This window comes from Danio aesculapii, chromosome 7 (assembly GCF_903798145.1).
Source record: "Danio aesculapii chromosome 7, fDanAes4.1, whole genome shotgun sequence".
NCBI lineage: Eukaryota > Metazoa > Chordata > Actinopteri > Cypriniformes > Danionidae > Danio > Danio aesculapii.
The window spans coordinates 21102988-21128199 of NC_079441.1; the positions used below are offsets into that span (position 1 = coordinate 21102988).

The 25212-nt window shown below is 37.3% G+C and overlaps 2 protein-coding genes across 3 annotated transcripts in view; both read left to right on the forward strand.

The window, feature by feature from the left end:
* The first annotated feature begins 1159 nt into the window (after positions 1-1159).
* Positions 1160-13610, forward strand: sf1 (splicing factor 1). Of its 2 annotated transcripts, none has more exons than XM_056461259.1 (12): positions 1160-1557; positions 2499-2627; positions 4437-4512; positions 8398-8550; positions 8634-8723; positions 8809-8992; positions 9083-9198; positions 9293-9400; positions 9506-9692; positions 10917-11130; positions 12322-12486; positions 12570-13610. In XM_056461259.1, the coding sequence occupies exons 1-12, from the start codon at positions 1311-1313 to the stop codon at positions 12890-12892; spliced, it is 1992 nt and encodes a 663-aa protein (XP_056317234.1). In that variant the 5' UTR covers positions 1160-1310; the 3' UTR covers positions 12893-13610. The 2 variants fall into 2 exon arrangements, with proteins under 2 accessions (XP_056317234.1, XP_056317235.1); XM_056461260.1 differs by having other exon boundaries at positions 12400-12486.
* A 2969-nt stretch (positions 13611-16579) lies between these two features.
* pygmb (phosphorylase, glycogen, muscle b) overlaps positions 16580-25212 on the forward strand; it is a 30965-nt gene continuing 22332 nt past the window's right edge. Inside the window, exons 1-5 of the mRNA XM_056461261.1 lie at positions 16580-16944; positions 19753-19854; positions 21927-22005; positions 23659-23762; positions 23846-23977. Of these exons, the coding sequence (XP_056317236.1) occupies positions 16702-16944; positions 19753-19854; positions 21927-22005; positions 23659-23762; positions 23846-23977 (660 nt within the window). The 5' untranslated portion in view covers positions 16580-16701. The remainder of the gene's footprint in view (positions 16945-19752; positions 19855-21926; positions 22006-23658; positions 23763-23845; positions 23978-25212) is intronic.

Sequence of the window (25212 nt, forward strand, 5' to 3'; positions counted from 1 at the left end):
AGTTTTGCACCCACCCACACAACTAATAATAATAATTAAAATAGGAAAAACATGATAAACTAGTATGTGCTACAGTGTTTGTGCTGATGTGTGCTATAATTAAAGTTAACTGACACAAGTTGAATCCATTTAAAATAAATGATCCTAAATTAATCATAAATGCTACTTACCATTTAGTCAACTTCATTTGTAGTTTTGAGAAAATAGTTGTTAATTTGGAAATTAAATTATTACATTGTTCTGATATTGCTAAATTGGGTAATTTGTGCAAATGCATAATATCAGAGACTCGTGTGTCTGTGTAGAAAGCATCAAAAGTAATGGGAAATAGCTTTTTGTAAACTGCTAAACAGTGTTTTAAAACTGGACTGTTTTGATTTTTGTTGTTGTGTTATTCCAAGGTATCGAATTATACAAATGCAGAATAAATATCATGGTACATTTAATGTAATACAGTAGTTGCAACAACAAAAAACAAGAATACTGTATGTGTACATGGAAAAAAAGACATAAATACAAATAATTAAAATGTAAGATTACAATTTTATTAAATCGCTCATATCATAGACATATCTACCAAACCTGATCTGTCCAGCACGGTAAAGTAGGATACAGCTGCGGACATGAACATCGATATAGCACAGCATACTTTTTATGAAACCGTATAACAATAATTAATATTTTTACAGTACTGTGGTGGTTGGGGTTAGGGGTAGATATTTATAAAATACAATTAATTGGGTAATTTAATAAATAATACTCAGTACAACTACTGTTTTTGCGTTATTGTGACGGTTTGGTTTAGGGTTGAGGTGGGAGTAGACGTTAATAAAATACATTCATTTATTTTCGTTCAGCTTAATCCCTTTATTGATCGGGGGTCGCCACAGCGGAATGAACGGCCGTTTTTCGTTAACTTCGGGCTGTAACCGTAGCTGATCTAGCAACAACCTGACCGCACCGCACAGACCATGTAGCAGACAAGAGCCAACCTACCCTTCTAGAAGATATGGCCGGTCTGACGACCAATAAGAGGTAAGTGTATTGCTCCGACGGAAATACGACAGACCTTAAATGATCCAATGAATGTTCCCCAAACATAGATTGACATGAGCATCGACCAATCGGAAATTTCTAAACTGACGTCAAAGCTCCTTTGTCGATGTCAGCGGACGCCATCTTATCCAGCGGGTGACAGAAGAAGGTTGCGTGGTCGGAGACACGCGTTCGTATCAATTGATTTATCAACAAAAGAAACCGATACATTCCGTGCAGATATCGAAGCACGAAGAAGCCCCTGACGCCCAGAAATGGCAACGGGAGCTAACGCAACACCGCTTGGGAAGCTGCACCCGAGCATCGGCGCTAAGCGAGGTTTTGACTCCGGCCCCGGTCCGGGCATAATGCCTCCGCCCGGGCCTTCGGTGCCTTTCCCGCTGCAGAACTTCCAACCGCCACAATTACCAAACCCTGGTTTCCCGCAGTTTCCTGGAGCCGTGGCCTCTGCGCTCTCAAACCCTATCGTAGTAGGACAGCAGTCTCAAGCGGGAGGTGGAGGTAAATACCGTGGAAAGGCCTTGACTCCTTCGGGATCAACGGCCTCCATGTATAACCGTAGAATGGCTGGTTACCGTTATTAGTAGTCTTAACGTTACTTGCTTTTACAATGCAATTGCTTAATAAAAACCTTTGGAATGTGTAATTATGTAACATGTGGTTCATTTAGGGGGTGATAATGTAATCTACAAGTTAAAATATTGTGTTGTATTTAACGCTAAAGTCTGACATGAAATGTGATCCAGAAAAATCAGTTGTTTTGAAATAGAGCAGTGTTTAAACACTAGACAATAAAATGCATACTTGTTTAATATAGTTGTAGTTTGTTTTAGTTTAGTATATAATACGGTATAATGCGAATTGAGAACTTATACACTGTAGATGTATACACCCAAACTGAACAAAGGCGTTTATTGCATTGCATTGTTTATATGGCTAACGATGTTAAGTTAATATAACTTGGCATTTACAAGACTGCTTGCTTAAACTGCACACACACCTATCTGTCTAGATAGATTTACAGATATGTGTGCGGTTTAGATGCAAAAACCTCTAAATGCCCTCTTAAATTGTAGTCTTCTATACGTTCAGTAATGTTACTTTTATGGCTTTTAAGTCCTTTTCCTCATCTATAAAGTAAAATATCTTAACATAAATAAAGGAGACTGAGAAAAATCGATGGAAATTCAGATGGCACTGTGAAGTTTTTGCATCTGAACTCTTCATATTTTATTTTTATTTATTATCATTTATTTGTTATTATATTTCACTTTGTTTTTAAAGATATCCTGTTTACTTTTTAAAAAGTGTAATTGATTAAATGCAACCTTTCATGTTGTAAAGACATGATGAACATTTCTGTGAAACTTTTGGTCGTAGTTTACAGGCTTTAGACATCCACAAATCAGACGTAATGGCTTACTTTTAACATCCCTTGTTAGATTTCGGACAGAAGAAACGAAAAAGGAGTCGCTGGAGCAGCGAGACCCCTGATCAGAAGACTGTTATCCCGGGCATGCCCACTGTGATCCCTCCTGGGCTGACTCGGGACCAAGAACGAGCTTATATAGGTGAATATCTATAATTTGCTATTGTAACGTCTGTTTGAGTCATACAGTTTAAGTTGCAGAACATTGTGTATGTGAACGGGGGGATATTCTGTCTTCACCCAGACAAGTCACTTTTTTTTTTTTGTCCCAATACTTTTTTTTTTCTCACAGTTTGCATATTACATAAAGGATTTAACTGCTTAATTTCATTAGTCTGACTTCTTTGCTGATACAACTGATGTCAAATTAGTGGAATAACCTTTATTTAAAAGCAACAGTTCAAAACGGTCATCTCTATACGTCTCAAATGACCGTATAGAAATGGCCTTCTCAAAGAAGTCAATCCATCGAAATTCAGCACTTTGCCCCGTATTTACTAGAATGCACTAACTCCATCAATGTGCAGTGTGAGTTTTATTTATTTATTTTTTTCGTTTAGGATGCACTGAAGTATTAGTAGCACTGTCAATGTTTGCATATACCATCTGATGTCCATTAGCAAAAACCCACTGTGTTTTCTGATGTTGCTGCTTGCTGTGAACTGTCTCCAGCTGCAGAACTCCATCACTGCTCATGTTTACTATGCAAAAATGTCTCGAGTCCAATTTGACTGCGAAGCAATGCAGGTCCGACACTGAATTGCTCAAGTCATCTCCATCCCCTGTGTCTGAAAGCAGTGTGTAGTAAATTGCTTTCTCATTGCTGTCAGGCACTTGTTTTGCAGTAGCATGTGGTGTAGTGTTTGTTTTGACTATAATGTGACCTAGACCTACATCTCCTTAACTACTCCTCCTTTCGATAACTGACACCTCATGTCTCTTACCTACCATCAACCTGCACCATTCAAGTGGGGTCTGATTCTCTTAAGCATGCCATAGAGAAATGCATGTGAAAGCCCATGAAATGCTTCCATGAGTGATGCAGTTATTTGGTTGGTTACAGGTCAGTTTTTGGGGTTGTACAGGCTGATTTGGTTGGCGTGGCTTGAGGCCTTAGTAAAATAAATTGCATGATAAAAAAACCCTGCTAAAGGCTGATCTGTTGGTCTTAGAATTTATTTTTAAATATTGGGTTATACTCAATTGAGTAGTGATTGTAACTACTGGTAAGTTGCTGACATGTCAATAACTTGAGTGTTGAATGTAATTGTTAATGTATTTGGCCTTTTACACCCAGTGTTAATGAGTTTTTTTTTTAAACGTAGTAATTTCATTTCATTGCGCTGGTGTTAATCTATAACTTTTTATGAGGATGCATTTGCTCAAGCCACTTAGCCAATATGTTTTTTTGATTTCTTCAAACCCAACTTTTTTTTCCCCCCTCGACAGGCCTTCATGTTTTTGCCACCTTTTTTGCACATGTGAACTAATTTTTATAAGCATATGCATAATGTGAGTTTTACTTCTCAGAGTTGGTGGCATAAAATGGAAAGCCTGTTGCTATGATCTTTTTCTGAAATGGTTATTTGCTGAAATCCCTTCAGGTTTCTGAAATTAAAATTGGCTGAACATTTGAAACTTGAACTTCTCATTATTTGGGGAAATGGGCTCATGAGAATACATTCAAGCTTAAACACAAGTGTGCTTTGTAGAATTTCTGTCGGGCTTTCAGTGTTTCAGAAAAAATACTACAGAGGATCAAATGTCTTTATTTGACCTTTATTCTTAGTGAACTGTCAATTTATCATGGTAATTTTTGTTTGTTTGTTGCTTAACCCTAGTCATGTTGAGTTTTACAGTGTACTGATTCTGGTTTTGTGGGGTCTTTTTGTTGTTAACCACATTTTTCTCCATCCTTGTTTTTTTTCTTTCCTAACCTGATTTCTTCCAGTCCAACTGCAGATTGAAGACCTGACACGTAAACTGCGTACAGGAGACCTGGGAATCCCTGTTAACCCTGAGGACAGGTCGGAATAACGATTTAAACCCACCAACAGTAACATTTTCTTTACCTTTTCAATGCGCCAATTTAAGTGAGGCCAGTTCGTAAGTGTACTAGTGTCTATGTAGGGGTAAGTAATTAAGTGAAAGAAATAAGTCTAAAGAAATAAGTCTAAATGCCTTGCTTGTAACTGACATCATATCTTTGCCTCTTAATTGAAGAGTTTAGAAACTACTTTTATTGTCATCAAATAGATTTTATTACAAGCCTGAACGTTCCAGTGTTTTAAACGCTTTTTTTTTTTTTTTTTTTTTAAGGGTCACAAAACACATTTTTTTTGGGATGTTAACAGTCATTTATACATGTCCCATGTTGCTAAAAACATTATTAGGACGCACATATTTAGCTAACAAGTGAAAAATTGGTTGTTTAAAGCAAATTCGTTCTTCCGGTTTAAAAAGAAATTTTGCAGCTACGTCACGGTGATGAGGTCATTGTGTAAATTCTAGCGTAGAGATTGGCTGTCTGTACCAACCGGTACAAAGTGACAGAGTTCTGCACATCTGTTCATTAATTCATTAGTTCACTTGGTTCGAACCCATCGATATATGCATTTGATGTCACCTAACCTGCTCTTATCTATTAGAAGCAATGCGTCATTTTAGCTGCCATTTTAGTACAGGGTAGCGCTCCTTTGAAATGAGTGCGGGACCAATGTGCAGTGCAGGACTGTGACCATCTAAAGCCAGAGATATACATGTATATCTATGATTGAGTTTTTAATTTGATCTTATCTAAGTCCTGAAACACACCCCCCATTCTGCTTTCACTTCTCATTCTGACGGAGGGAGCGATTCGTTTGTGAATGAATCTCCTTTATGAAGGACTCGTTCACTTAGCCGACAATAAGTTTCTGGCACCGCTGCATCTTGTCATATTTCATAACACTGTTGGCTTATTTTATTCAACAAAACTAGCATAAGTCTAGAATTTAGTGTGAGTTGTTACTCCTTTGCCTTATGGTAAATGCAGTAAGAGATTGTATTATCATCTATAACATTGCTTGTTAAACCCAAGTTTATAACATACAAAAACGTAAAAACCAAAATCTTACCCATGAAATGTTCTGGCTTTGTGCTTTTTTTTTTTTTTTTTTTTTTTTTTGCCCGTTACTACACCTGTACACAGCGCTAAAGTCCAGCATCTTCACATTGTCTTGAATGACATTTGTCCTGGGAGCACCGTACAAATTTGGCAGCGCTATTGACGCATGCTCAGGATCTGTATGTGATATCTAGTGTATATATCTATGGTTCAAACCCATCAGCGCGCTCCATTGTGAACGAGATTCAACCTCATTCATATGCATGATATAGCTTCGAAGACTCCTTTTACTTGTTACAGTGTTCAGAGAGAAGCCACGTTGTGTTGCCAACCGTAACTCAAACAAGTAGAAGAATTGTTTGGAGACATGGGTCGTCAGTGTTTTGTTAATAAATGTTCTGCAACAAAGCTTTTGTTTCCATTTCCCTGTGATGAGAGCATAGCTCGTGTGTAGACACACGTGTGGATTACAGTGGTCTGCTAACACACGACAAAATATGTTTGTAAGGAACTTTAAAAAAAAAAAAAAAAAAAAAGACGTGGTTCCAGTTGGTGTTTACAGATTTGGTAAATGTGCGATCAGAGTTGTTTGTTTATTCAGATGGCAAAGATCGTATCGTCAGCAGTACTAAGACATACCTTCGTTAAAATGTTTTAGTTATGAAGTTTACAGTAATATCACAACAATATTATGGACTGAAAGATTAGCTGTAAATGCTGCTCTTTGAATGTAAACAGCGTATGATTTTCGTTGCATTTGGTGACAGGATAGTCTGTACACACATGGCTGTTTGACGCTATTCTCTGCACCTACCGAGTCAGTGAAGGACCGCAGACACCTGCTTCGTGAAATGCGAATGGTTTTTTATTTTTGTATTTTCCATTCGGAGTGCAGTATCAAATTCTATTAAAACTACACTCTTCCAGCAGTTCTTCTCATCCAATATCTCGTTTGTCACAGGGGGCATGTATGAAATGTTTCTGAATGAAAGTGAAAGTGCTAAACCGCAGTTAAAGTTAAAGACAAATTAAGAATGAAACGCCCAAAATTACATGAAACTCCGCAGGAAATATAGATAGCGTTGGTGATGCAATAACGTTAATCGTATTATGTGCTAGGGGGGTTTTATGGCCCTTTAAGAAACATCTGATTTGTTTTGTACGTAGAGGCAAAGATATGAATGAAGGCTATTATTGTAGGACATTGTCATATAAAAAACTCAGACTATTCTTGACTAGCCAGTGTTACATGCTATGAAATTAAGTTGTTTTGCAGAACATATCTTAACAGAGTGATGATTAACTGGTCCTATCAAAATGTGTAGGCTTAAAACCAACGATTTCTTTGACTGTCCAAAGTAAATCTTGTTTACTTCTGAACTGTTTTTGTAGATATTTAATTGCATGCATTTTCATGTGCTATGAAACTTGTGTATTGTTAGAAATGCTGCTGTAGTTTTATTGATTCTCCCAGTGTAGTTGCTGTAGTCGAAGATTTAGTGACCGAATCTACTATAAGTTTTTGAAGGTATTATTTTTTTATTAGATTATACATTACATTATTGTCCCTTTTTCTAACCTCCGAAATTCAGTCTTAAGAAACGCATTCGAGTCCTTAATCCTAAAAATCAGAATGGTTTGTTAATTGGATGGTCAATAATGGTTTTCCATTATGGGGCTACCACCATTTTGTCCAGGAACTTCCACAGTATTCCAGATTTCCGCACTGGAAGACCGCTCGGAGGAGTCTCCTCTGACCTTTTCTTTCTGGAATAACCATAACCTTAACACTTTGATCACTTTGGCCGCTCATAGACTTCATAAGCATCCAACATAGCAGGAAATGTCATGTTTCTGACGTGAGAGTGTCTTTTTAGTAGCCACATCCCTTGCTCTCTGAACAGCCTTAGGTTCTCCGGCAGAATCTTAATCCGACGTTTTTACACCGCCAACTCTTCTTAAAGGTCTATCCACTCCAGGATTTAGGAACGATTGCTCATCAACTTCCAGCTCGCCAAAAACAAAGCTGGGGGTGCTTCAAGTTGTCAGCGCTGGAGATATCAGCCCAAAAGAAAACCAGCAGAGCATTCTTTTCTCTCCCCCCCAACCCTCTTTTCTCCTCTTCGGGTTACCTCTCATGAACTTGTCACGTTTGTGTGGCTGTACTGTTTGAGAGCTGTTGAAGGTTAATATTTAATCCAAATTTATTTCTCTAACCCAAATTCCCAGTCTCGTAACTTTTTTTCAAGCACAGAGCCTCATTGTGCAGGTTAACAGGTTTTCAGCACCGTCCAAGGCAAAGGTAACATTTGGGATGCTCTCTGAGAGCATGTGATGAGTTAGATTAGCGTTTAAGAACAGGCGCTCTTCAAGTGTGTTGGTTGCCCCGTTTGTCTCAGATATTGTCCTGATTTTCATCCTGCAGAAAATATCGAGACTAAGCCATTTTAGTTATGCTTTTAAATATAACTTGAGACCCAAATTTTGCAACCGTTTTTTGTAGAAGCTGCTGATTTTTTTTTTTTTTAATCTGAACTTTTTCCCCTTATTGGTTCAATATAGTTTTCTAGGGTGCGTAATTATTATTATTATTATTATTATTATTATTATTATTATTTTTTCATCTCGTTTTTGTCACTAGAACGTGAGCACTCTGGGGCATCCCATGCACTTTTTAAATGACCTCCAAATTAGTCAAACCAATGTCAGTCAGGATAGGCAATTCATTTAATGTTTAGCTGTTGATGACCATTACAGGTTTTGCATTTTGACGCCGTTGCATCTTTCTGTTCTTTCCTTTCCTCAGGTCTCCATCTCCTGAGCCCATCTACAACAGCGAGGGAAAGAGGCTTAACACGCGTGAATATCGCACGCGCAAAAAACTGGAAGAAGAGAGACATTCTCTCATTACAGAGATGGTGGGACTGAACCCGGAATTCAAACCTCCAGCTGACTACAAGTATGGCTGGTAGAAATGTTATTTTAAAACCTCTTTAGCTGTGTAGTGTCAGGTAGTTTACTTTTATTTTTCTTATTTCTCAGACCACCGGCAACACGGGTCAGTGATAAGGTGATGATTCCTCAAGATGAATATCCAGAGATCAACTTTGTTGGGCTTTTAATTGGACCACGGTGAGTTGTGTGTCTTTGAGATTGAGCTCTCTGTATTTTAACTCGGGAGTCTCAAAGTAACTCTTGTTTTTTTTTTATTGTTTAGTGGAAACACTCTGAAGAACATTGAGAAGGAGTGCTGTGCTAAGATCATGATTCGCGGTAAAGGCTCAGTGAAAGAAGGAAAGGTGGGTCGTAAAGATGGACAGATGCTTCCAGGAGAAGATGAACCTCTTCATGCTCTGGTTACTGCTAACACCATGGAGAATGTGAAGAAAGCTGTAGAGCAGGTGAGACCCCTTGAACAAGCTTTTAGTGATGTTGCTAGAAATTGAAGAATTATTGTTCAATGTTTTTAAGTGTTTGCTTTTTTCCCATAGATTCGTAATATCCTCAAGCAGGGCATTGAGACCCCTGAGGACCAAAATGATCTGAGAAAAATGCAGTTGAGGGAGCTGGCACGGCTAAACGGCACTCTCAGAGAGGATGATAACAGGTGAGGGACTCGCACAGATGCGTTGATCGTTTGTTTAGGGCAGTAGCTGAGTAAGTCTTATTGATTCATTTGGGCTCACTGTTTGTTGTCTCAGGATCTTACGGCCGTGGCAGAGCACAGAGCCTCGCAGCATCACAAACACAACTCTCTGTACAAAGTGTGGTGGAGCAGGTCACATCTCTTCAGACTGCAAGTTTACCAGGTAACACAGAGCAATGGTTTTCCTCCATCACAGAAGTGTATTACCATCTGGCCATGTCGAGTAAGCATCAGGCCAGAAAAATAATTGTATTTCTCTTCTCTGCAGTTCCTTTGCTCCACGGCCAGGTGAACCACCCCAGTCTGCCCAGGATAAAGCTCGTATGGATAAAGAGTACTTGTCTCTTATGGCAGAGTTAGGAGAGGCTCCAGTCCCTTCCTCTGGTGGAGGCCACAACAATGCTCCACCTAGTGGACCTCGTCCCTCAGGACCCAACAACAACCAGCCACCACCAGTAAGGCTGAACCATCTTTCTGTTCTCCCTTATAGAGTGCCTATTTCTTCTTTCTTTTATCAGGGTTCCCATGCTTCTTCAAAGTACTTGAGTTTTAGACATGAATGTAAGGCCTGAAAAGTATTTTAAAACAAACATAGGTCCTTGAAAGGGCTTGAATTTAAAGTTTATGGTGTTTAACAATTGTAGTGGGCTGCTTTCTAAAACTGAACGAAAAAAACTTGTTAATTCTTATTATAAAATTCTTAAATTTAAATCTTATACATGAACTTTGGAAAAAAATGCCTTTTATCATTACTCTAGAAACTACATTTGGATGTTACAATTTGTTGAATTCAATGCTGGTATTAAAGTTCTTTAAACATGACTTCAAAGCGGTCAACATTTTTTAAATGATATTCAAAACCTTATCATGATGACATTTTAATGTTAATATTAAGTGTAATTGAAATCTTACGTCTAGCAAAGACTTTCATGGTGCTATATTTGCTGGGGGTGTGAATTATAAAGGTGTTAGTGATTTAAAAGTCCTTGAATTTGGTGTCCATGAAAGAGTGGGAACCCTGTTTTATAAATTAAAAGTTAAAATGGACAGCCTTTGTTTTACATAACTTTTGGTAACAATGTAAAGATCATCAATATTGATGTTGCTATTTAGTTCGTTCTTGCTGAAAGTGTCTTATAATATCCAGAACAAAGAAATATCCCTAAAAATATGGCTATTACGTTACTAACTTACTATCCATGACCGTCTCTGAAGAGCATATTTCAAAAAGGTCAAAGTAGTTGGGCTGGTTGTCGCCATGTTAGCACGTCACTGTGCATTACTCACAGATTATAGGCTCATTTGAAATGGCCAAAATCTGCGCAGAATCGATCACTGGTGATCACCGCAAGATGCATGCCGGTTATAAATGTGTCCGAGTTGCCTTCGCCTCGCTCTGTCACGCTGACGTGCACCAAAAAATCTCTCGCGATGGCTAGGTGGGTACCTTGCATTGAGCAGTCGGCAGCAGTTTCTCTTAAAAGACTGTGCTCATCAAAAGCATGATGGGAAACGACTGGCTGATGAGACAGCTAACACAGGGAGTCTAAGGGATCGAGTCTCTTACATTTGGCCTCTAGTGAACAGGCAATTAATTGCTGTTTCAGTTTGTTTCAAGAAATGAACTGGCATGTTACTGATTAATAATAACCTAATTTTTGTCTTCAATCACTTTTCAGAATCGTCCTCCTTGGATGAACTCGGGCCCTACTGATAACAGGAATTTCCATGGCATGCACCAGGGTCCTGGTGGCCCTCATAACTTCCCTCCACCAATGCCAAACATGGGTGGCCCTCCTATGCCACCAAATCCCAATGGAATGCCTCCGCCATGGATGCAGCCGCCCCCTCCTCCAATGGGCCAGGGCCCAGCACCACCTGGACACCCCATGGGTGAGTATTACCAGTGATGAGGTAATACATTTCCCTGTAAAGATGGAATCATACAACTGAATCATAGTCAGATGGCGAATGTTATTGCTCATTGGGAATTTCCACACACAACTCCAGGCTGACATCTCTGTTTGGGCATATTACAGTGTTGTTAAATTTGTTATTGGGTGAGTTCTGTTAGTAAAATGTATTACTCAAACCGCGAACAGCAGTGGGGTGCGTTTATCACATCTTTTTAAATTAAAATAGGGTATATGTTGAGCTAGTGTTTCCCATACTGATAAACTTCTGGTGACCTGTAATTGTGAGTTGTTGTTTTTTTTTTCCATTTTTATACGGTTCCTTTTACAGCATCGATGTTGTAATGTAATTCAAGTACAATCAGTTAAACAGACTTTGGCATTCATTTAGTTGCTCAAGCGTAAAACGAGACAAAAAGCCGGTTACTTGCACGAGCCTGTCAGAATCAGCAGGCTAGCGCAGAAGCTCCATTGAATATCCTGGAGTAAAATAAATGCTCCTATTAAAAAGACATGGCGGGAAAAATGTCGTTTAATGCAGTGCTTCTTGTACAATCTGAGACCCACTTTACATCGGATATCACTCAGGCAGTGGAGATCGCTGATTTATAGAAAACAGACCATAAATGCTGAGTTTGCATTGGCATACAATTCACTGGAAGCTATTAATCCAGGTTACTGGCAAATTAAAAGTCCTATTAGCATGCTTCGGCATATACCCCATTAGGCTTTTTGATGTCTTGTTTAGAACTTGAAACACTAAAAATCAGCTTCAACATTGCATTCCGTTGATGTGATCTGCAGAATTAGAAATGGAATGTGTTTTGTGTGATCCGTTTGTATTATTTTGCCAACTGCTCGACTGATCATGCGCAATATAGCGTTTAGGTTGTCACTTATTCACATGAACTGAGATTTTCGTCATCTACCATTACAAACCCTAATGAAGAAAAATAGCATTTGTTGTCATGAAAAACGCACACTTTGAGTTTTAAATATTCGAATTGAAATGAAAGCCTTCTATTGGTTTATGAATTCCTCTCCTGTACTATTTAAACTTATTACTCCCCATGGAAATAGCTGAGAAAGCTTGCATGGCGTTAAAACACCAACCCACCAAGTTAGTGCTCTCGAACGCTCAAAATCTTTCCTTCACTTGTCTGGTGATCAGGCTTATTGCCACCACCCATGGGTATGATGCCCCCGCCACCACCACCTCCTAACAACCAACCACCTCCTCCGCCCTCAGGACCTCTTCCGCCGTGGCAACAGCAGGCTCCTCCCCCTCCACCCACCAGCAGCATGGCAACCAGCGCCCCTATGCCATGGCAACAAAGTAAGTATATAACAGAGATACGCATTAAAGGCTAATGAACAATCTCTTGAGATCGAAACAACTTAAATTTGCTCTTTCCCCAGACACGACCACCACATCCACCCCTGCCACTGGAAACCTGCCCCCCTGGCAACAACCTCAGCAGACGGCCGCTTCTGCCTCTCAACCTCCTCCACCCATGGGCAACCCATCCATGGTGCCACCTCCACCTGGCGTCCAACCTCCACTTCCTCCTGGTGCCCCACCTCCTCCACCGCCCCCTCCGCCTGGCTCAGCTGGCATGATGTACGCACCGCCGCCTCCACCTCCACCCATGGACCCTAACTTTGTGACCATGATGGGTATTCCTGGTATGCCACCCTACGGGATGCCACCTGCACCTCCACCACCTCCGCCTCAGAGTTAAAGGCTTTCTTTAGTGTCTGTGGCCATGTGAAGGTGCAGTAAAGAGATACACTCATACATCACAGAACTATACCTGGTTCTGTTCATTTAACAGCTTGATGTGATTAGTTGCTAAAGATTTATTTTTCTTTCGATTGGCTTCAGTTCAGACTTGTTTCCCATGCTTGGACACAATAAATCAAATTAGCGAGAGTGTAAGTGAGACCATGTGGTTCATTTTGTAAATTTGCTTCAATTGTTCATGATTTTTAACTGTAGTATTTGATCTCTTTGTAGGATGTTTGTTCAAAAGAAGTTGATGTGCAGGGAATGTTTGTTTGTTTGTTTTGTTTCTGCCAGCTTGCTTTTCTCCATGTTTTCTTTTCAAAGTCTCCAGCGAGTGAAAAATGACATCTGCTAAAGTTTCAGCTAGCAACATTCCGACAGGTGTATAAACCACCATTTACACTCTTAACCAACTGTGCATTTGTTGCTGCATAGTGTAAAAGGACATTGATGATGTCTTCGAGATGTTGTAGATGATTGGCTTTCTCCATTTAGGTGGTCTGTATTTTTTTTCTTTTTCTTCTTTTTTTTCTTCTTTTTTTGTGCTCAACTTGTTCCCACCCCTTTCATAATTGTTTTATTTAAAAGAACTTTCATTAATTGCCTTCCACCAAATGTATTTCAATATTTTTGTAATGAAGCATTCAACTAAATAAAAGTTGGCATGGTGTTGAGTTGGTGCTGTCGTCTCTGCATCTTTTTTTGTTTGTTTTGGTGACATCATTACTGTCCCAATTGGCATTCTAGAAACTATGACCTTAGAGTATGCGCTAGATTTTTCTTGTTTAAAGCCCAAAACTGGAAATTTTCATTTCCTCCCTTTACTCATTATAAACCATTTTTTTGTTGAACACAAGATATTTTGACTAAAGCTGAAAACCTATAACTATTGACTTCCACAGTGTTTATTTTTCTTATTGTTGAAGGCAGTGGTTACATTATCAGCTTATTTCAACATCTCTTGTGTTTGAGTAAATGGTATACATATAAACAAAACATGTATATTTATTAAAAATAATATTTTAATTACTGAACATCTTTAGAAATAGAAAGATTATACATTTAAATTACAAGCTTTTGCATTTCCGAACGTATCCTCATCTCTTTTAGCTTGCTCTTTTCATTATTGCTGTTATGGATTCATCACAACCTTAACAGTCAAGTTTCTGTCAAACTTGTAGTTCTTCCACTCATCTTTCTCCTTCACAGCATCTCCATTTTCTATTACAGCAACAGTTTCAATATCCCATTTTAAGCTTTGTCCAGCTGCTGAAGTCTTATACGTGTAGGTCCAACCTATGCGTAGTTTCCAGAACCTTTTCCTCTCCTGTGCTCCTCAGCAAACTTATTTAAAAAGGATCAGTTGCCCTTCTGTACTCTTTAGTGAGCCTATTTAAACAGAACCAGCATTAAGTGTTCCTCAGAGAGCTTATTTGATCTAGATCCAGCCTAGGTGTAGTTCCGTATGCTTCACTGTCTTATGCTCCTCAGAGAGCTTATATAATCAGAACCAGTATAAAGTACCAGTAGCTACTCTTTTATCACGCTCCTCATTGTCTCCTAACTAATCTTAATACAGGATTATGGAACTGTTCTATATTCCCAAAATGTTCTCTAACAAGCCATATTTTACCTTCAAATCAAATCTACCTGTATCATTTGATAATGAATCCAACAAAAAAATACTCCCTCAATACATGACTTATTACTTAATACTCCTCTTCAACATTTTACATGCATATATATATATATATATAATGTATATGTATGTATATACATGCATACACACACACATATGTGTGTGTTTTAAGAACCAATTAATTTGGGCTGAAACATCAGCCCAAATTAATTGTAATGAGCTGAAACATCACAATGCTTGAGTTTTTTTTTGGGGGGGGGGACTTAATTATTTTGTTCAATCAACTTAAAGTTGTAAAAACCATTAAGTTAACCTAATCAATTTGAGTTGGGAAGACATGAAGGTACTGTGTGCAACCAAGCATTTTTTCGATGTGTTGTGATATGTATTTTTCTGTAACTTTGTCCTATGCTTCCAGTCTTGACCAGGACTCCCTGGTAGAAGAAATATTGTATCTCAATGGTACTTTCCTGGTTAAATAAGTAAATGAATATAAATAAATGAACAGTTTGGTTGGTAGAATCTTATTGATCACATACTCAACTCTTTGTCAGCAAATCAATATTCCTGCAACTGGCACATTCCAACCATTCAACTCATTGAAAACTACAGTTGAGGATGTGATTATATCAAAAAGCACATACATTTATTACATTAACTTTGGGTTTCTTTAAAAGTAACCCATCTTCTGATGGCTGCTTCCAGCAGGATAACATCAATATCGACCAAAATGTTTTGTGCGACCAAAAAGCAGACCTTGCAGCTAAGAGATATATTAACTATAGATACAATACTTGACCCAACATTGAAAAAAAAAAAAAAAACATGCAGGGACACTGTCAAGAGGGAATTCACAGGATATAGCTGTTTAACTATATCAACAAGATGTGAGAATGCAGCTGAATTGAACTGCTGGAAGCTAGCTGGGAAAATGAAAAAAGGATCACTAATAGGCAATAGTTGAAAAATGTCAAATGGACAGGACTTTGTTTGGCATAATTTGCAGTTTTGAATATTTGATAAATCATTCGTAACTAAGTTCTTTAATCAATTTCTCTTGCTCCTGTTAAAAACAGGAGTTTACTAGAAAAGTATATTTAACATCAATTCATCAACCTGCATCAATTCATTTCATCTTCATTTCTATAGCACTTTTACAATGTAAATTGTGTTAAAGCAGCTTAACATCAAAGTTCTAGTAAATTGAAACTGGCAGTCCAGTTTTCAGAGTTGAAAACTAGTTCAGTTCAGTGTGGTTTAAATTTCACTGCTGAAAGTTTAAACTTTGAAGAGCAAATCCATCGATGCGCAGCTCCACAAGTCTATCGTAGTACATATGTATTAGTGCTAGAACCTTTGTAAGATCTATAACTTTGTAAGATCTATAACACAATAACAGTTCCCCTCAAACTTTCACATTTCCCTCTTAATCTGCAAGATAAAGTATTTAATAAATGACAAACCAAACTCTAAATTAAAATGCTAAAAAAAAGGGGAAAAAAACTGAAGATGGAGCTGACATCATGCATTTCTTTTAATTGATGAAGACTTTTAACTTATCGATGAGACTGACAGTATATAGTTACTGGAACTTCTAGAATTACTAAACTATTTGTGCTAACTTAATTTACTGTATAGCATATACTCACTGAAAATAAGAAGCTTTTATAGCAAATTAAAACAGAAATACTGACTAATATGTTTTGTTCTTCGAAAATGGTTGAACATGGATGCTTTTCAAATAAAAAAAATAACTACATCTACTGAACTTAATAACTAAGTAATAATAATGTGATATATTGTGATATAAAAATCTGGACAGACAGTGATTTATGATTGGGCAAATCCTCCAAACCCACGGCTCTGTTTCACTAGGCTATTATGACTCTTAGACAATTGGTCTAAATGCATTATGACCCGCCCAGCCTGTAAATATATAGTAGCCTTCTCGTGTATTGACTAATATAGATAGAGCCGTGCGCGCCGCCAATGAGCGCGCTTGACCCTGAAGCATCAGTTGGAGATCACGGTGACGCGCGGCGCGCAACACACGCAGCAGGCATCACGTAGACGAAGATCCCCGCTGCACGAACATTACACAAGATTATATAATAACAATCTGCAAGATGTCCAAGCCACTGACGGACCAAGAAAAGAGGAAGCAAATTTCCGTGCGGGGTCTCGCCGGAGTTGAAAACGTCGCAGACCTCAAGACCAATTTTAATCGCCATCTGCACTTCACTTTGGTTAAAGACCGCAATGTTGCAACGAAGCGCGACTATTACTTCGCCCTGGCTCACACCGTCCGCGACCATTTGGTGGGAAGATGGATCCGGACGCAGCAGCATTACTACGAGAAAGACCCGAAAGTAAGCCATTGAAATGCCGCAGTTTCATCCTGGGGTCCGGGGCCGCACGTACACCACTGACAGCAGGAGGAGGAGTCCGAAAACACGGCAATACATAATGTTGCGCAGTAGAACCGCAAAATGCTAAGAGTAACATATTTATATCGCTTTGCACTTGTGATATTGTGGTATATTTGTGGCAGAAAATAGCGCTTGATGCTAATGGTTCGGTAGACTGCAAGCATTTTCAGTAATTACATAATGTCAGTGAGTGATGTCAGGAGCTCCTTCATTCAAGGTCCTGCAGACCGAATGTATGAAAACAGCTTTGCTGTGCCCTTGACAGGCATCAACAGGTCAAACTATTGTTTTAAACGGAGTTATTTACGAAATATTAGTCATATATTTACGTATGCTAGCTTAACAAGAGCTATTTTCTGTAGCCTAACGTAATGTCTAAGTAGAAACTATAAAAATTCCAACTCTTTGCCGCTAAATATGTGCACATTCCAGACGAAAGGTTTGTTACTGATACATAGTACATAATTTCAGATTTTGCTACGCTTTTATTTTTTAATATAACCTTCACAAATTCAGATGATCGTTTTAATTTCCCCTGTTGATTGCATTGACAGTGTTATGGTCATCATAATAATTTATGCATACATACCTGATTATGCTTGGTTGTGCTCATTTGTATACGGATCTGTGATTGGTTCATTTTGTCTAACGTTCTTCAGTGTGCAGACCATTCCTGAAGTCTTTGGTTTTCACAAAACTGATGCTCATTTACATTCATGATGTGTAGACACGAATGGGATCCAAATGGGGGCCCGAAGACTCACAGGGGGCAACAAGATGGTTCTGTTTGGGCCATAGAAAGTTTGTAGAAAATAATATAAAAAGTGTTCCACATATTAACAAAATGTTATTAAATAAAATTAAAATAATTCATAAAACAATATTCACAAAATCGCACATTATATTATGATACATTTATTGATTTTAAGTTATTACAGTTATTCAAAAAATGTAAAATTATGAATACATGATGGAATTAGATTCAAATAAATAAATAATTCAAAATTTGTTTTTAAAATAATATAAAAAACAAATAAATAAATACCTGTTAAAATGGGGCAGAAATTAAGGACTTGTAAATAGATAATAGATGAATAAGTACAGTACCAGGGTTGTTGCAATGCTATAATTAATCTTACGATACCAAGTAGTATTGCAATACTGTTATTCATAACTCAAATTATAAAGACAATTGTCAGAAATACTATATTTTATGTTATAATAGGCCTACTTAAATGTAATTCATAATCCCCTTATGGCTAAAAAGTATTTGCACATCACTTCACCTAAAATTTAGTCATTCTTTCTGTTTATTTTGTGGATAATTGACCAACAAAACTAAATTAAAATAAAGATACAAATTACAGACTGAAATTTATTCACAAAAAGAGCATTTCTCCAACAAAATTAGGCTACACGAAGTCGTCAAAAATTGTTTCAATGTTTCCTGTTGCTATTTTGGGTTATTCATCTATTGTTTTTTCAAAGGGTTTTTCAAAGTAATTCAGAATTTCACTTTGTGAGTCGTTCTTTTAAAGAGATAGTCACGGTCACTAATAAATCATATTAAAAAGAACAGAAATGAACTGATTCAGATGTGCGTTCGAACTGAAGCGTTAGAAAACGTGCAATAGGCTACCATAAAACGTAAATTCTACACAGTGTCGCAACTTAAAGGCCTCCACAGACTATTCAAACAAAATGGTTTTGTTGCACAAACGTGTGAGCATTTCAGTGACGTTCCACATGCGACATTATCTATTATAGATAAACCATTAATGACGATACTACCGTTTACAAGCCACAGTGGCACCGGCAGTATTTTGGAGTCATAGTATCACGATAACTATAGTACTGGTAAACCGTTCAACTCTATATAGTACAGTAAGTTTCTAATAATATTTTAAGTATGATTATAATAACTTTTCACATATATTGGGTGTTTATGCAAGAAACAATAGATGAATTTTACATTTTAAGTAGGGGGAGTGGCATCTAAAAGACTAAAACCCTCCTGTAAAACAATCCTTATAGCAATTTACATTTTGCATATTATTAATCACAGATATTCTCCTAAACAAAGCTTCAACACATTCCAAAAGAAACCTTACAAACTGAATATATATATATATATATATATATATTTTTTTTTTTTTGTGGTGTTTTCTGTCTTTTCCCCCTAAATAAACAGCTTACAATTAATTTTTTAACTTATATTTGTAAATGCTAGTATGTAGTTATGTTTGGAATTTGGTGTGACCGATATATCTGAATGGCTGGCTTCCTGACAAAGTGTTTAACCTTAAATTGCTGACAGCTAATGCTGCTATTTTTACATGAGCAATGTGCCAGACACACAGCTTGCACACATTCTTCTGTCCTAACCCTATTTGTTATCCTATATAGACAAGCCACATATAAATTACACACTACTACATGTCTTCTTCACTGGCAAATCCTGCTCGATAGTGGGATGTATCATTGTGCAACCTTCAGTGATTGAATGTTTTTCAGTGGCGGTCAGTGAGGTCTCAGACGTGGAACACAGATTAGGCTTGTGTTGTGCACCTGTCACAATAATACATGTCACTGGATAGGCTAGTCTGCTCAGCAGCAGGGGCTTTAATGGCTCCCACTTCACTGTTGCTCTAAATGGCGCTCAGCTGTTTCGTTTAGATAAAAAAATGCTCATATATAACATCTTTCAGTAAAATGATCTCATTAATCCTCTTTTGTCTTCACCTCTAGCGTGTGTACTACCTCTCTCTGGAATTCTACATGGGACGAACCCTTCAAAACACCATGGTAAACTTAGCTTTGGAGAATGCCTGCGACGAGGCCATTTATCAGGTAAGAGGAGATTGATAACTAAACAATAATAATGAATAAATATTAAAGTATACATTATACATTTATAATAATAAATAATAGATCATATCAAGCAGTGTTTCTCAACCACGTTCCACCAGCACTGCATGTTTTTGGATAACTCCTTGGTCTGTCACATCCATCACAGGTCTTTCAGTCTCTGCTTATGAGCTGATGATGTGAATCAGGAGTGTTTGGTTAGAGAGACACTGAAAATGTGCAGAGCTGGTGGTCCTCAAGGAACATGGTTGAGAATCACTGATTTAGAGTGCTAGTTGATGACATTTTTGTAAGCTAACTTGAACTAGAATCCCCCTGGTTCCCTTGTAGGAGTTTTCATCGTCTTTTGTATTATTTTATTATTATTAATATGTACTATTATTGAAGGAAAAGTGTTTATGACCCACAGGTATCATTATCTTTACAAATGAACTTCCATCAACAGAAGTATAAAGATCTTTGTGTTTCAAAATGTGATAGCACTCTTCATGATTTCAGTAAAACGAGCCCATCAACCCAAAGCAGAAGAGCTTGATTTATTATAGAGGTCTAAGTCAAATATTGCGGTTGATTACATACATGGGGTGATTACCTCCTGATCAAATGGTAATCATTTGTCAGTCATTAATCAGTTATACTTCAGCTGTTAAAAAAATATTTAAGTACAAATAGAGTATATGACAATTGTTATGTGTTTTTTATGGGATAGTTAAAGGCTAAGTTATAATTATACCCCAAATGGACAGACAGAGATTTATTTAGAGTTATATTTTGTGGGTACAACATATATAAAAGCATAGGCAGGAATTAATATCAGTCTCTGCGTAAACAGATGAGCTCTATGTCCTTTTATTTCAGAAAAATGACAGTAAGAGCTGAGTGATGTAACAGGATGCATTATAGTGCTGAACAATACACCATTTGAGCATCGATATCTCTATGTGTGTATCTGCAGTAGTCACATTGCATGATTAGATTATTTATTTAAGATTTTAAAGATAAAGATAATATTTCATTTTATTATTTATTTTTATTTGTACAATGATGACTATTTTATTTTACATTTGATTATTACATCACTGTACTTGAATACTGTAATCCCCCCCCCCCCCCCCCCCCCAAATACATTGCCTATATTTACTGAGAAATGGATAAAATATACATTTTCAAAATGGGGTGTACTCAATTATGCTGAGCACTGTACATGTTAAACTAACAGACAGACGTCTTCGGTCTAGCACTGAATAAATGTATTATTCATTTTCAGCAAAATTTGTGCTCTGACGAGCTGTAAACAGATGAGATGCTCTTTTGCATTAGTTTACTCCAGAGCTGTCCCACTTTCAAAATAAGAGTCCTATATACATAGGATTACAATTTAAAAAGAGCTGTGTTACATTTAGAAAATAAGGAAATGTTATCGCACTGTACTATCATACCTGAGATCCAATTTCTGTTGACTGAAATTTTAAATGTTTTCAAAATGACTTTGGAAAATGTTCATCATCATAATCGCAACTTGAATGGATCCCAGGCATAACCTTGCACATAGAAATACATCTTATAGATCTGTCAGGAAAAGCTAGTAACTTTATTATGCTGCATATGTATACAGGACTTTTTTTTCTGTGCACAGAAGCTCAATAGCAGAGATGAGATTAATAGTGCTACAGACAACACTATGAATCCTTGGTTTATTGCACATCCCTATTAATATGGGCTGATGAAATATAAAAGCATGCAACACAATGTGATATGTACTCTAAGAAGTTATCTAATTAATTTAGTTCCATCTGGCTCTTGAGGGCCTTTCAAGATGTGATCAGTACTGTTCTGTATATTAAAAGTGTGCTGTAAAGTATTTTTTGGTCTGCTGCTTAAAATATACAAGCTTTGATGAGAGACACTAGAAATAAATCTTTCTGAAAGTTGATTCTTCTCTGAGAGCTGTGAGGATTGTTCTATAACTTTTTATTTCGAATGATTGTTAGAACAAAATATTTGTTGTGTATCCTCTGTGTGAATGTGCCTTAATATATTGTGTTTTTCTTCAGCTGGGTCTGGATATGGAGGAGCTGCAGGATATTGAGGAGGACGCTGGCCTGGGTAACGGAGGCCTTGGACGTCTGGCAGGTGAACTCAGTCTCTTCAAATTTTGTGATCATTAAGCTAAGGGATATCTTCTATGAAGTTCTGTCATCATTTACCTACCTTCTAAACCAGGGGTTCTCAAACTTTTCAGCCCGCAACCCCTAAAATAACAACACCAGTGACTCGCGACCCCGTCTATGCTCAGAGGTGGTTATAAGTATACAAATATTGCACACAAGGGTCCACACACACACCTATAGGAACTATATAAGCAAGCTTATTGACGACACAAGTGCAACATTCTTTTTTGTTATAATCATCACTCTTTTGTATAATTTAATATTATTCTCACTCAATGAGAATGGTGAGCACAATGTTTATAGCAATTTTGGAGACTTTGAGCCACAAGTCGTGGCCTTTATTTTTAATGTATGTGAGTACCATATAGGTGTCAAAGTTTACAAAGTTTAACATTATACCATGAAGTCAATCTGCTGCAACTAACACTATTGCTGTGATGTTAATCTAGAACCATAACCCCAGGGGTTGCAATCCAATGGGGAAAAAAAGGATGACTTTTTATTTGCATGTTCTTTATCTAACTATTAAACATTAAGTATATATTACATATATTATAAGTTAAAAACTATTTTTATATTTTGCAGGTTATGGATGAAATATGAATTTAATAAAATATATGAAATTTTTGGAAATCACCAATCGACCCTCCAGCAGGTCTTGACCCCCACTTTGTGAACCACTGCACTAAACTATAGGTCTTAAACTCAATTCCTGGAGGGCCGCAGCAGTTTTGCTCCAAGTCTAATCAAACACAGCTGATCGAACTAAGCGAGGTGTTCAAGACTACTAGAGACTATTATGCTGCTGTCACATTAGAGTTTGAGCCTGCGAAATTCTGTTGAATGGTGCTGTGAAAAGTGATGGTATAAACAAGATTATTAGACAATTAAAAAAGAGAGCGATTGGTCCATATTTTAAATTTCTGTCCAGAGAGGTCATGTTTTGATCTTTCATTGGTCTCACACAATCATGTGATGCAATTTCACAGGTCAGAGTTTCATAAGCTTGATTTTTGCATTGCAGTGAACTGCGAAACTTGTCTCAGGAGCTTGCATTTCCGGTCTGATGCATTCGCATACATATAAATGGAAGTCAATGAGGCGAAAAGTGTTCGCAGTGTTACCGCGGCTTTAAGTAGGTGTGAGTTGGAGGTGGTTGAAGATAAACTGTGCATAGCTGTGGCCCTCCAGGAAATGAGTTTGAGACCATTGCTCTAAACCTTTATTACTTTCTTCTGTTGAAGACAAAAGAAGATATGCTGAAGGATTTTGCTCAGCTTTATCCACTAAATTCCATAGAAATTTTCCTGGTATGGAAGTCAATGGCTACCAATTACCAACATTCTTCAAAATGTCTTCTTTTGTGTTCAACAAAAGACAAAAACTAAATGGCAAGTACATTTTTGGTGAACTATCTCTTGAATGGAGGACTTGTTTATTTAAATGAGATGAGTTGATTATTTAAATCGCTTTACACAGCAAAGACGACCCAGAAAGTGGACATTCATTTTCAAAAATATGTATTTACACAAGCAGTTTAATGCGGTTTAGTTTCTTTAACATAGTGTATGAATTGGTGGTGTAAATATGACTTTATATTTCTCTTTTTCTACAGCTTGCTTTCTGGACTCCATGGCAACTCTAGGTCTGGCGGCGTATGGATATGGAATCCGCTATGAATTTGGAATCTTTAATCAGAAAATTGTGAAGGGTTGGCAGGTAAAACTCAGTATCTCACTGAAATCTAATTCACTTCACTTTGATGTATTTGCTCTTAGTAAATGACTGCTGTCATGTTAAAGGTGGAGGAGGCAGATGATTGGCTGCGCTATGGCAACCCTTGGGAAAAGGCCCGGCCTGAATACATGCGTCCGGTGCATTTCTATGGTCGTGTGGAGCACCACCCAGATGGAGTGAAATGGGTGGACACACAGGTGAGAGCATAGAAACCATGAATATCCACTTGTTAAGCCGTGACATATCAGTGACGTATGAAATACTGTTTTCGGGTCCAAGCTGCCACTCATTTGAATAAAGAAAATATTCATTTATGTTTATGTTTTAGTCATTTCACATTTAAAGTGAATTTTCTATAAAATCATAGTGTACACATCAGTCTCTGGGCCTTCTGCATCACAAATACCAAAATTTGAACAATTTATAAAAAATTTATCACTTTCTGGCGATCGGATATTAGGTATGGATCTATATATTGCGACTGTGATTTCTGTAAATATTACATCACTTTATAAACATTAATTATTACCATTTGATGAGTGTCCCCATAGAGTTTTATAGAGCACTTGGACCCGGAAGCTGCTTCACGTGACGTCATACTTAACAAGTGGATACAGGAGTCAACATTTGCAGTGGTTCAAGACCTTTCATCAAAATCGTCCTAAAACTACTGAACAACACCCTTTATTGTTTTAGACACTTTTGATCCACTTCAAATGTTGACTACTATATATTTAGCTTAAATTAAATGTCATTATTCCTATTGTACAGTACAAAATAATTTTTTTAATTATGTAAATGTTAGGGTTCAGCATGCTGAACAATTTGCGTATAAAATCAATACTTTGAGCATGTTCTTGTGAAACATTTAGTTACTGTAAAAAACCGAAATGCATGACAGATTACAGACTAGAAACAGTATACAGCAAAACTCTTACAAAATGTATTAAATTTGCTGTCTTGAACAGCAAATCGGCATGTTAAAAGGATTTCTGAGGAATTGTGTGTCACTGAAGACTGCTAAAAATTCAGCTTTTCAGAAATAAATAACATTTATTTATAATTGAAATCAGGACTTGACATGAACTTTTTTGATCACCAGCCACTGTGGCTAATACATTTCCAACTAGCCACTCGCCATTTTCCTTAGCCTCAACTTTGTTGTTGGGAAAATGTATTCTATATGCATAAATTTGACTTTGACATGCTAAAATTACTTGATTTGGTGATTTTGTGTTATGTCCACATGCCTCCTCATTCATTTCACTTTTTGTGTGTGTTTTTATTTGCTTTTTGTATGAGCTTGCTCACTGTGCATGAGCAAATGGGTTGTCGCATTGCAATTAGATTTTATTTCACATGACTTTTTAGATTTACCAAATTTATCTCTGACCACACCAAAAATAAATAAATTATTTTTTCTTAGCCAAAA